Source organism: Neopsephotus bourkii, unplaced genomic scaffold, assembly GCF_033783945.1.
Source record: "Neopsephotus bourkii isolate Nb327-2 ecotype Australia unplaced genomic scaffold, CSIRO-AGI_Nbou_v1 NB_1189, whole genome shotgun sequence".
NCBI lineage: Eukaryota > Metazoa > Chordata > Aves > Psittaciformes > Psittacidae > Neopsephotus > Neopsephotus bourkii.
Window position 1 is genome coordinate 190589 of NW_026901674.1, and position 13215 is coordinate 203803.

Sequence of the window (13215 nt, forward strand, 5' to 3'; positions counted from 1 at the left end):
GCAGCACCCCCAGTGCTGCCTCATCATTCAGGCAGTGTCACACTACCAGGCAGGTGGCCATGTCTGGGAAACATGTCCCATTCATTGCGCTCCCGAGTTCAGGACACATCTGCAAGCAATCACCATTACAGCTTTTAGTGTTTCTGCAGCCATCACATTCCAGTGTGACTGGATAACCAAAGCAAACCCAAAACCCTACAAATGACAGTTGGTTTGCCTCATAGAAGACCCTGCGCCAGGGAAAGCAGATGAGATGAACTTCACTGTGAGGGTGGTGGGACAAGGCCAGGTTGGACCGTGCTTGGAGCAAGCTGCTCTAGTGGAAGGTGTCCCTGCCTTTGGCAGGGGGTTGGAAGCGGATAAGCTTTAAGGTCCCTTCCAACATAAACTATTCCATGATTCTGTGTGTATTGGTCCCAGTCCAGCACTAGCTCATTTGCACCCTTGCACTGAGGCCATCCTTATTTCAGCTTGGCTGTGCCATAGCTCTCTCCTGCCTGTCCAGCACCCAAGGGAACCCCGCAGGTGACCAGAGCTACCCTCTGCAGCCTTTGGAGGACTGAACCTGGGTGCAAAAAACACCAACTCCAGCACTGAAAACTAAGGTTTTGTATAGCAAAGCATCCCTTTCCAGAGATCAACATGGGTGAGGGTTGGGGCATAGGAAAGCAGAAGAAGACTACAGCCCCACTCATGATTACAAACAGGGCAGGAACACTTCAGGAAGACAACACATGCAGATAAATTCATTATCTGCACTCTGGGACTAGAAATACAAATCAAAGCCTCAAGCAGACAGGAGTTTTCAGTCTCTTCTCCAGTAGCAAAAGGTGAACCAATTTATCATCTTCACACTGCATCAGCAGCCTGACCTCTGCGATCCTCTGGGTTTGGCTTCATGCTGTCATCTTTAACCTGGTGTCTACAACCATCACAGCTCGCTTCCCTACAGAGGCTGTAATAGCCTCCCATTTCACACTTCCATTCCTCCCAGAGGGATACCAACAAGAACTGTTGCTGAAACCACCATGCAGTTTCTGGCTCATGTACCAAGAAGGCAAAGCATTTCTGCTAGCACTTCCTCCACAGCCATACACAGATTTCAATCCTATTGAAGAACAAAATCCCTTCAGTTTTATATGAATAAACCAACACTTTGAAGTCCTGGAGTCTAAGCTGATAATCACCATGACTCTGATCAAACACACTGTACAAACTACAGTATATACAATCATAGGATCTCTTCCACCTCACTTCCCCCATCCCATCTTCTCCGTTGACTCAGGACATAGTTCTGTACCTGCAGACTGAAGAGCCATATAGCAAATACAGCTCCTCACCACTGAACCTCTGCTTTCTATGTAGCAAGCACTAAGAGCAACAAGATACCGCAGATAAGAAAGCAGCCAAAATCTGCCCTGGAGAACTGGTTATGCTCTTATTCATCGTCAAGGCCCTGATGTGGCCAAGCAAGTCCAACCAGGCTCTTCTTTGGCAGCCATCACCTAAATGGAGCTCTTGCTGGGTGCCTAGCCTGTAGCTAATGCAGTGGGGAGCCCAGTATCAGAGAAGTAACTCACTGGTTGAAATGGAGGCACCCAGTCTTGCCATGACCATGCACATACAAGAGCAATGACATTTAAACACAAGAAGTCATCTCTAATCAATTACCCAAAACAGAACTACTCTTTTTCTCAGCTCCTCCTCTGTAAGATGAGGGCAGCTCTCTCCCACAGCCAGACATCAGCTCCAGTACCAACCACATCCCTTCCAAACATGAATTAGAGACACTGAAGTCACAAAATTCAGAGGGATCCTGCCCCTCTGCTGTGCTCTGGGGAGAGCTCCCCTGCAGCCCTGATCCAGCTCTGGGGCAGCAGCACAAGAGGGACGTGGAGATGATGGAGCAAGGCCAGAGGAGGCCATGGAGATGCTGCAAGGGCTGGAGCAGCTCTGCTCTGGAGCCAGGCTGAGAGAGCTGGGCTGGGGCAGCCTGGAGAAGAGAAGGCTCCTGAAGGGGAGACCTTAGAGCAGCTCCAGTGCCTAAAGGGGCTGCAGGAAACCTGGAGAGGGGCTTGGGACAAGGGCCTGTAGGGACAGGCCAAGGGGAATGGCTTGAACCTGCCAGAGGGGAGACTGAGCTGAGCTCTTAGGCAGAAGCTCTTCCCTGTGAGGGTGCTGAGGCGCTGGCACAGGGTGCCCAGAGAAGCTGTGGCTGCCCCATCCCTGGCAGTGCTCAAGGCCAGGTTGGACACAGGGGCTTGGAGCAAGCTGCTCCAGTGGAAGGTGTCCCTGCCTGTGGCAGGGGTTGGTACAGGAGGAGCCTTAAGGTCCCTTCAACCCAAACCAGGATGGGATTATATAGTAGTATATAACATAGCCTCTGCTTTTAGGCAAGCAGCATCTAGTCCTTGACACTAAGGAATGCAAGGGGTAAGAGAATGTGTGAGCTTGTAATGACATCGAGAAGGTACCCTAATGCACCTATCAAAGCCCATTGTGGCCCTGACTAATTTTAGTTCTTTAGTTTGTAACCTCAGCAGTGTTGGACATTATAGAACAATAAATTAAGAGACCAAAAACTGAGGGCAGAGAGGCCAAACCCCGGGGGTGTCAAACACACAGCCCAGAGCTCTGAATCCTCCTCACTCTGTTCACAGCCAGTTTGGTTTCAGACAAATAGGAAAACAGGCTGGTGCCAGAAACACTGCTCTAAAGTGACCAGAGCTTTTAAGTGCTTCTCGATGTGTTACAGGGTTTCTAGCCTCACCCTTAAAAATACTGTGGGATGTAACGGCTGGAAAACTGCATCCACATAAACGTTCAACAAAGGAAAGGGACCCATGAAACATTTGTGTCTGTTAAAGCTGCAAGACACTCAAATATTTAGAATAGAATCATAGAATAGTTAGGGTTGGAAAGGACCTCAAGATCATCCAGTTCCAACCCCCCTGCCATGGGCAGGGACACCTCACACTAAACCATGGCACCCAAGGCTCTGTCCAACCTGGCCTTGAACACTGCCAGGGATGGAGCCTTCACAGCCTCCCTAGGCAACCCATTCCAGTGCCTCACCGCCCTAACAGGAAAGACTTTCCTCCTTAGATCCAATCTAAACTTCCCCTGTTTCAGTTTGAACCTGTTACCCCTTGTCCTATCACTACAGTCCCTAATGAAGACTCCCTCCCCAGCATCCCTATAGGCCCCCTTCAGATACTGGAAGGCTGCTCTGAGGTCTCCACACAGCCTTCTCTTCTCCAGGCTGCTGTTGTCTCTCTTGAATGATACATCTATTTACTACATAGTTACCCAGGTAAGGTATTTGCTGCATTTAAAAACAAAGAAAATCCCACACAAAAAAAACTTGTAACCAACAACTACGTGTTCCCACAGTATCAGGAATAACTTATTTGGGAACCCAAACTCCCCACAGCATCACTAGAAATGACAGTTCAATCTCAGCTTTAGGGCTTATGTACTGTTATATTTAATTGCTGTTCACCTTAATCCGCCACATCTATTGATCAGATACTCCCTTCTGCCCATTCAACCAAGCAATGTAAAGAAACAGAATTAAGACAATAAAGATGTGGCAAGTGCTGATTCAGAACACAGTAAAAATGTGGTGTGGGTTACCTGCTACAAAATGCAACTGCTCTGTCCTGCAGGATGAAGGGTATTTATGAAGTCATAAGCTCTGCTGTTCAGCTTTACCTGTAAGGCTCATATTAGGAGTGACAGAAAGTTTTCCATCTGAAAACTGAAGTTGTTTGTAATCCTGCCCAATAGAAACACGTTAATTTGACTGTCAACATCAATGACACTAGAAACTAGCTTCATTTTCCCTTTGGCTCCTGGAAGAACAGAAACTTGAAGATTTAACAGTAAAATCATAGAATCAGAATGGTTGTGGTTAGAAGGGGCCTTAAAGCTCACCCAGTTCCAACTCCCTGCCATGGGCAGGGACACCTTCCTCTAGACCTGGCTGCTCAGATGTGCCCATTCATTTCCAGTCTCTAAACTCCTGTAAAAATATATGGTTTCAAGAAGCCCTTTATAGGACCTGCACAAGTCACAAAAGCTTTTTTTCTGCATTCAGAGAAATAAATGAAATGGGTTTTGATTAAAATTTAAAAGATTAAAAGGTTTCAGTAACAAAAAAAGTCCAAAATAAGTTTTACACATAAAAGAATAAATAGTATTTTAAACACATAAATAAAGTCCATCTTAGCAACCAATTCCAGTACATGGTAGCAACACAATATCCTGTCTGTTCTTAAAACAGGTCTTGTACACTAGCCATGAGACCAAGCCCTCCCAATTTCTCAGTATCTTCCCTTTGCAGAGAGCAGAGCAACTGAGCAAGGATTTACCATAAGCTTTTCTTGCAGATTCAGAAGAAAGGAAACTAAGAAACAAACAAACCAACCCTACAATCCACCACTTCAAAGCCCATGGACACCAGTAATTCTTCAGAGCTATCCTTACTTAAGAATTACTGCAAAACCCTATTTCAAAACACTAACAATGCCACAGTAGGATGCCAAGAGCAGAATACATAATACAGCAGATACCTATGAAAGAAACCAATTTTTTTTTCCCCTACAATCTTAAATACAGGGAAAGGGAAGCAGAATCGGAGATGCTCAGCTAAAAAAAGGCATTACTGACTCTTCAGATGACTTTCCTGTCCGTGCTCATATTATGCTCATATTTAGTGGTGGATTTCACGGAATGGTTTGGGTTGGAAGAAACCTCTGGAGATCATCCAGTTCCAATCCAGACAGGTCCATCCAGAGCAGCTTACACAGGAAAGTACCCAGGCAGGTTTGGAATGCCTCCAGACAGGGAGATACCACAAGCCCCTGGGCAGCCTGCTCCAGGGCTCTGCCACCCTCAACGTAAAGAAGTTCTTTCTCTTGTTGAGGTGAAACTTCTTGTGCTCTAGCTTATGGCCATTACTCCTCTTCCTGTCTCTGGGCACTACTGTAAGGAGTCTGGCACCATCCTCCTCACACCCACCTTTGCACTGGGCTCAATGATCTTAAATGTCTTTTCCAACCTAAATGATTCTATGATTCTATTATTAGGGTATTTTTCCTCAGCTTGATCCATCCCACCACAGCCTAACACAACACTATTGTGGACGGGATCAATGGCAGGGAATCTCCCAGGCACACACCTGGACACTATCACACATGGTCTGAAACCTCCTGGGGCACAATCTACACAAGTTCCATATAGAGAAACTTGGAGATCAAAGAGCTCAAATAATTACCTAATAACGGCAGCTCTGTGAACAAAAGAGATAAGAATTATGGCATCTAATTTCCCATCACAGCAGGTACGTAATGAGTAATCATTGTATGAAATGTTTGGAAGAACATTAACTTATTTGCATTTCTTTTAACATGAACTCATCCCATGTGCTTGAAGCCAAACAACCAGGAGGGTGTGAAGGGCTTTATTATTCAAGTCAAGGGGAGAAGTGAGTCACATCCACTGTCCCACTTAGCTGGCAGCAGTCATCATTTCATATGGTTTCATGTACACTACTCAGGATTCAGAGCTTCTCCCACATTCATTAAATAAATCTATTTATATATTAAAAGTACAAAGCTGCACAGTATTTAAATCATTCCATTTGCATGTGAATTTTTGCATTATTTGACTTTTATTAGAGCATATAACATCAGATAGAGGACAGATTACTTTGCTTCAAGTGAAACTTGGCAACTTGAGCTCTGTAAGAAAATGCCAGCCTAGGAATAATGACAAAGTTCATTTGCACAGAGATGAGTAGAGCTTGTTACTTCTGTTGAAATGGCATTGTTTGTTTCAGTAAATATAACAATAAAAACCATCCTATTAAGCCAATATCTAAACCAAATTTATCACACAGAGGTACCAGAAGATTGAGGTCTAGAGAAACAAATTAAACCCATATATTAAAGTTAATCACATTCCCACAAGACAAAATGCATTACAATATTTTAAACAATATTTAGTTCTATGTTCCTTATACCTCTCTCCAAACTGCAGCATGCCATAAAAGCCTCAAGTCAAGTATATAATGCAAAAGCTGTATTTTGCTTGGCTCAGTTGTGGATCAAGCAAGAGCTGAAAAGTGTTATGACAATTTTCACCTTCTGTTGATTATCAAACTCAGCATTCAAATTTCCTTTGACACAGATCAACAGGGAAAGATGTTGGTACATGTAGTGTTTCTATCTACAGCAAAACAAGCAAAGCATCTGACAAGCCCGGAGTCAGTCCATGGCACTGTAACTCATGTACCCATCTTATAAGAAAGATATAAATAATTTAGAACCCAAGTAACTTTCAAATTCAGATGAAGCTTCTTTTAGCAGCTCTTTTGAGCCTGCCTGAGGAGCTCTTTTATGCATTACCTGAGGGCATCCATAAAGCATCTCTTACATAGGTAGATGCTACAACTGACCCATACAAATAAAGCTGTGTGAGCATCCATCTTGCATAGAAAAGGGAATGCTTATTCACCAGGTATTGACCACATACATCTTCATTCCCATCTAGCATTGGTTAATTCTTGGTTCATTAGGAATAATGTGATTTGCCCTTTAGCAATGAAGAAGGTAATTCATCAGCTCATAACTCGAGAAGATAAGGTCACAAACACAAAAGGAACAAGTACAAAACCAATGTTTTTAAATGCAGGATTTTCCAGCTTACCTTCATATGTTTCTAGTATGTGCACGGTGTCACCTATTTGCAAGGAAAGTTCATCTGGTCCCCTAGCATCGTAGTTGTAGAGAGCTGCAGAGAGGAAACATCACTGTTAGCATATGCAAGACAACAGAACTTCCATGGTTCTTGTTTCTCCATGCAAGTGTTTTCATTAATGCTGGTTGCCAACCACCACAAAGGACTTTGCTCAAAAAAAATTCAGATTAAAGTCCTTTAATCCATTAATATTTCACCTTGTGACAAGTCTCAGAAAGCCACAAATCCTCTTTTGAAAGCCAGTTCCTCACTCCATTTATGATGCTTTCCTTCTTCATCATAATATATTCAATTAATGTTATTGGACTTGCCCATCTCCCAGTACTTTGTGTCAATTTTATGCAGTTCTGCAATGAACTGTGCTCTCTTCCACTGTCAGCTCAACCACAGAAAGCCTACAAAGTGCCTTTAGAAAACTCAAATTACCATCACTAATATTAAAGAATGATTTCTCAGCCACTTCATTAATTCACTGTATGCATACTATATTAAAAACTGATTTCACCATTCCTGAGTACCAGAGGTAGCTACATCAAGCCATTGTATTCATGGAACAGACTGGTCCTACCCCCATTTTATAGCATTAGAATTATCGTACTTGATAATTCATTGGCAAGCACTGAGAGCATCCACAACCTCAAATTCACCAAAGGGGTTGGTTTTCACAAACACTTCTGAGCTGCTCCCGTCACAAGCAGGGTGAGGAATGACAATAAAGAGAAACCCATTGCCCTGTCCCTGCTGAATTCAGAAGCAGCTTGGAGCCTACCAACCTTTACGAGCAGCAAGAGGCATAACACCCGACAGACCTGAAGGCCCTTCACACTGCACACAGCAGGTGCCAATACTGGAGAGCTAAAGCAAGAGAAAGGATTCTGGACCAAGAGACAAATCTGATTTGTTCAGATGCAGCTCAACAGCAAACCTTACTGCTGTGTGTATTCCACAAGTGACTCCATTGTAGGTCATGAGTTGGAGCTCCTTGGAAGAGCTCAACGCCAGTGCTCAGACTGCCGGGCCAGGGAGTAACTCAGGAGAGAATAAAAACTGGTTTGCTTTGAAGAAGCCAGGTATATGCTACAGGTACATACTACAGAGATAATGCATGAGATATACTACCAGAGATAACACATTACCCCCCCTTCACCAATGAAATGACAACATGACCTGGGTCAGAGCAATCCCAGGCACAGCTCCAGGCTGGGCAGAGAAGAGATTCAGAGCAGCCCAAAGAGGAGGACTCGGGGGTGCTGCTCAATGAGAAAATGAACATGAGCTGGCTTCAGTGTGTGCTTGCAGCCCAGAAAGCAATCGTATCCTGGGCTGTATCAAAAGGAGCGTGAGCAGCAGGTCGAAGGGGGTGATCCTGCCCCTTTATTCTGCTCTCGTGAGACCTCACTTGGAGCATTGTGTGCAGTTCTGGTGTCCTCAACATAAAAAGGACATGGAACTGTTGGAACAAGTCCAGAGGAGGCCACAAGGATGATCAGGGGACTGGAGCACTTCCCATATGAAGACAGGCTGAGAAAGTTGGCGCTGTTCAGCCTGGAGAAGAGAAGGCTGCGGGGAGACCTCAGAGCAGCCTTCCAGTATCTGAAGGGGACCTATAGGGATGCTGGGGATAGACTCTTCATTAGGGACTGTAGTGGTAGGACAAGGGTAACGGGTTAAAACTTAAACAGGGGAAGTTTAGATTGGATATAAGGAGGAAATTCTTTACAGTGAGGGTGGTGAGGCACTGGAATGGGTTGCCCAGGAAAGTTGTGAATGCTCCATCCCTGGTGGTGTTCAAAGCCAGGTTGGACAGAGCCTTGGTAAACACGGTCTCCTGTGAGGTGTCCCTGCCCATGGCAGTGGGTTGGAACTGGATGGTCTTGAGGTCCTTTCCTACCCAAACTATTCTATGATTCTACAACCAATGAACAGAAACCACAAAGGGGTTTTTGATTTTCAAAGGTCTGTAGAATGTTTGGGAATTGCTGTCTTCAGAATATAATATACTACAACCAAAAAAGAAATAATTCCAAGACCACTCCTCCATGCCCTTCCCAAAAGAAAATCTGGAAACTCTGAGCACTGAGATTAGCAATGCCCAGGAATTTATCTGACAAACAGCACTGCAAACCAGATTGGGTTGGGAAAAAGTATTAATAATCTGAAAAACATCACAGTTGGGACTCCTAAAGCTAGACTGAGGTTTCATATAGAACAAACTCTAAGAAATAAAATCTTCTAGTATCAAGTAGGGCCCTCATAGAATCAAAGGATAGTTAGGATTGGAAAGGACCTCAAGATCCTCTAGTTCCAACCCCCTGCCATGGGCAGGGACACCTCACACTAAACCATCTCACCCAAGGCTCTGTCCAACCAGGCCTCAAACACTGCCAGGGATGAAGCATTCACAACCTCCCTGGGCAACCCATTCCAGTGCCTCACCATCCTAACAGGAAAGAGCTTCTTCCTTATATCCAATCTAAACTTCCCCTGTTTCAGTTTTAACCCATTACCCCTTGTCCTGTCACTGAAGTCCCTAATGAAGAGTCCCTCCCCAGCATCCTCATAACCAAAGGCAGGAACTCCTGATTTCAGAAGACTGAGGTTAATGAGCTATAGCCAAGGTTGACCCACAGAAGTTTCTGCAGTTCTACAACTGCAGTTATTCCTCCCAATGAGGTTACCATGTTTAGAGGTGGTTTATACGCTGTTCTTAACTAACAGAATGGAAAACGTAGTCTTCCTCCTTCACCAGGAGACACTACAGGCTTCTTGTCTTCACATCTCCAGCACATGAAGGGCTGTTCTTTAAGCATAGACCTCCCCTTCACAGAGGCACCTTCCATAACAGTGTCTAAAGGCAGCTTTTTGAAGGTGTCTGATAATCAAATTTCTTACTACTTGTCACAACTCTTTGGGGAGTGAGAGCATCCTTGGAACCCGACAGTCACCTCAAAGCTTTCTTCCACCCCTCAGATAACCACCACTTTTCTTTCTACATCCCTTTCAGGGACAGGGTTGGTGTGCAGCACTGGTCAGAGGTGCTCCAGTGGGACTCTCAGACACTATCATAGGAATAGAAAGACCTGGGTAAGTTACATGCAACTCCCCTTCTCGCAGGAAATCTTCACAGATGTTCAGACCAAAAGAGTTCACAGCACATTAAGGACATGTACTATACTCCCTATGGGTCACGAAGCGCTTCCCTCAGACTTCAAACCTACACCAAATGGCCAAAAGCCACAGTTAAAGGCAATGAGACATCAGACCCAGGAGATCTTACCCACATGATTTTCTCCTATTCCCAAGCAGTCCTAAGCAACAGGCCAAGGCCCATATAACACAGGAGATCACCAACATAAATTACATCCATAATAACTGGTAACTGGAAGAAAATGCCCTCCTGACCTCAAATCTGATAATCCCTTTAGCCCCAGATGCACAAGCAGGAACACCCAAGGAGGCACATGAGAAGGTTTAATCCCACCATGAGGATGGGGCACAGTGCCCAGCACTGCCTCCAACCATGGCCATGACCTCGTCTGGAACCTCCAGGAGTTACTGGTTATTCCCCCCAGCATTTACCAGTTCCAGCTTAAAATGCTACCAACAACCAATGGGTTGCCTTGGTCCTTTTCTCTGTGGTACGCCTCTTGCTTGACAGACTATAGATGTATTCCTTTACTTTTTAAGTCTGAGTGCAAAAATGGAACACAGAGATAGAAATAGCAATATGGAAAAGAACACACAGTCCAGAGTGTAAGATTATCATAAGAGGAGACTTCAGGGTGAAAAGAATAAAATCAAGTGCATCACAGAGACTAATATTAACAGTATTTAAATGAAGGCTTTAGAAGATAATATAGTTCTATTGACATTCAAACAAGCCAAGGTGGCTATTCCTGGTTTAAGGGGTTGAAGTTTCCCATTATTAACCCTAAATCATCCCTCCTAGGTATCTGGTGCAAAATACGTCAAAGCCATAATGGCTATTCTGCAGAAGAGGAGGATTCTTCAACCCAACCCATCTCTTCAGCGCTCACAGCCATGGCCAGAGTCAAGAGTGGGTGCTCAACATGACCAAAAATGAATCCAACTCGAGTTTCCACCTTCAGGACCCCAACAAGCAACCCCAATGCCTTGTACCAGATATCCCAATCAGGGAAAAAACACATTATGACAGATTCAAACCCATCCCGTACTCAATTCACACTTCAGCTCAGCATTTCTCCAACATTCAAATGCAATAACACTAAGGATCAAAGGCAGCTGGGAATAAAAGACATGAGAATTTACATCCAAGGGTGCTAACTGGTGTCTCTCATACCAAGGAGGGTCCTGGAGCAGGAGCATCACTGTAATGACCAATTCTTTTGGCAGAAGATGACAAACAGCCATCAAGTGATAATTACTGCCCACAACAGCTCCCACTGACCTGAACCGAGTGAGGAGCAATGGCCATGAGGGAAGATTCAGCTTTAAAGATGCACATACGTGAAAAACATGTCAACAAAACATCCTCGTTTTGGCTTGCAGCAGCACCAACAGATCATGAAGCAAAGCACCAAACTATAAAGTGCATTCCACCCCTGTGATTACAAACCAAGGCTTGAACAACACTGCATACTCTGATGTAAGCTAGCAGATAACTCCCTCTCGGGGTACTTCTTTATGAAGAGTGATATCAAAAGATGCTATGACAGATCAAATGTTTGATTGGAGCAAACAACAAGGCTTTAATTAAAGGAAAAGACAGAATTTGGAGGAATAAAGCACGAAACCAGTACTTTCATTTTGTCTGATCAACTGTATTCAGAGGCACCATTTCAGATACCTTAAAACCTGAAGAATAACTTCCAAGATTTTATTACCTTAATTAAGTTTTGCTTCAATTGGAAAATCTAAGCCTCAGAGTGAGAGACTTCCAGCCTGGGGAGCTAAGCTAAATGAAGCATTAGGAATATTTACACTAGGTAAGAACAGGCCTCCCCATCATGCTTGAACTGGGAATCAGGGTCACTGTTTTAGCAAAGAACTCAGGAGGCTGCCTAAATCAGAAAAACCTTGGCTACTACATATATCCAAGATTAGGAGCATGGTTACTCCAGCATCAGAAGATTTATGACTAAGACCTAGTCAAACTAACAGCTAACAGTAATACAGCATCCCAATGCTCTTCATCCATGAACAATATTTTTGCTCTTATAAACTTCAACTGAACAGACACAGTAAGCTTTTCTATTGCAACCAAACACTGTCATCCTTTATCACAGAGGAAAATGAGATTTACAATGTGTTTTCTCCTTAAGGGAAACATGGTTTTAGACTGGAAGAGGGCAGGTTAAGTTTAGGCAAAAGGAACAAGTTTTATGATAAGGATGCTGAGGCGCTGGCACAGGGTGCCCAGAGAAGATGTGGCTGCCCCATCCCTGGCAGTGCTCAAGGCCAGGTTGGACACAGGGGCTTGGAGGAAGCTGCTCTAGTGGAAGGTGTCCCTGCCCGTGGCAGGGGTTGGAGCTAGATGCAATTTAAGGTCCCTTCCAACCCAAACCAGGCTGGGATCTGTAACAGAGGTAACTTAAGAGACCATATTAGAAGAGCCACCAAAGCCCCTGTTACTGAGGGAAGATTCTGCTCTCTAACCTACAAACACAGTGGCATTCCACAGAAAGAACGGAAGAGTTAACACAGGCTCTTGCAACCCAGTGTCACTTCCCTCAGCTCATAGTCTGCACTACACATGAATATCAGTTTCATACAGCCCTCTGTACAGCAATCATAGAACCATAGAATAGTTAGGGTTGGAAAGGACCTCAAGATCATCCAGTTCCAACCCCCCTGCCATGGGCAGGGACACCTCACACTAAACCATGGCACCCAAGGCTCTGTCCAACCTGGCCTTGAACACTGCCGGGTATGGAGCATTCACAGCCTCCCTGGGCAACCCAGTCCAGTGCCTCACCACCTATGAGAAGCATAACCACCTGCCTTCTCCAGGCTCAACAGCCCCAACTTTCTCAGCCTGCCTCCATACAGGAGGTGCTCAAGTCCCCTGATCACCCTCATGGCCTCCTCTGGCCTTGCTCCAACAGCTCCAAGTCCTTCTTATGTTGAAAACACCAGAACTGCACACGGTGCTGCAAGTGGGGTCTCACAAGAGCAGTGAGCTTTGGATTTCAGCTCCAAGATGCAATGAGCAGGAATAGGATGGTAAAAGACAAAACAAATTCGTGTTGACAAAACCACCCTGAAACCCCCTCTCATTCCCACATCACTGTCAGAAGGTTTCAGTGCCACCAAAGGTATTTTTCCTCATCAGCTGTACTTTCAGACAAGCAATTCTCCAGGTAAAGGCTCTCCCTGTTTCCCTTCTCCTCCCACTGGCACCACAAAGCACATCTACCCTGAAGTACTGCAATGCCAAAAGCAAAAGGATTAGTGTGGGCACAGAAAGAACAA

The 13215-nt window shown here is 44.7% G+C and overlaps 1 protein-coding gene across 3 annotated transcripts in view; it reads right to left on the reverse strand.

Moving 5' to 3' along the window:
- The window catches only part of LOC133218045 (dedicator of cytokinesis protein 1), a 180076-nt gene that overhangs the window by 150133 nt on the left and 16728 nt on the right, over window positions 1-13215 (reverse strand). For all 3 annotated transcript variants that reach the window (XM_061364081.1, XM_061364082.1, XM_061364084.1), the window contains exon 2: window positions 6712-6795. In XM_061364081.1, the coding sequence (XP_061220065.1) occupies window positions 6712-6795 (84 nt within the window). The remainder of the gene's footprint in view (window positions 1-6711; window positions 6796-13215) is intronic.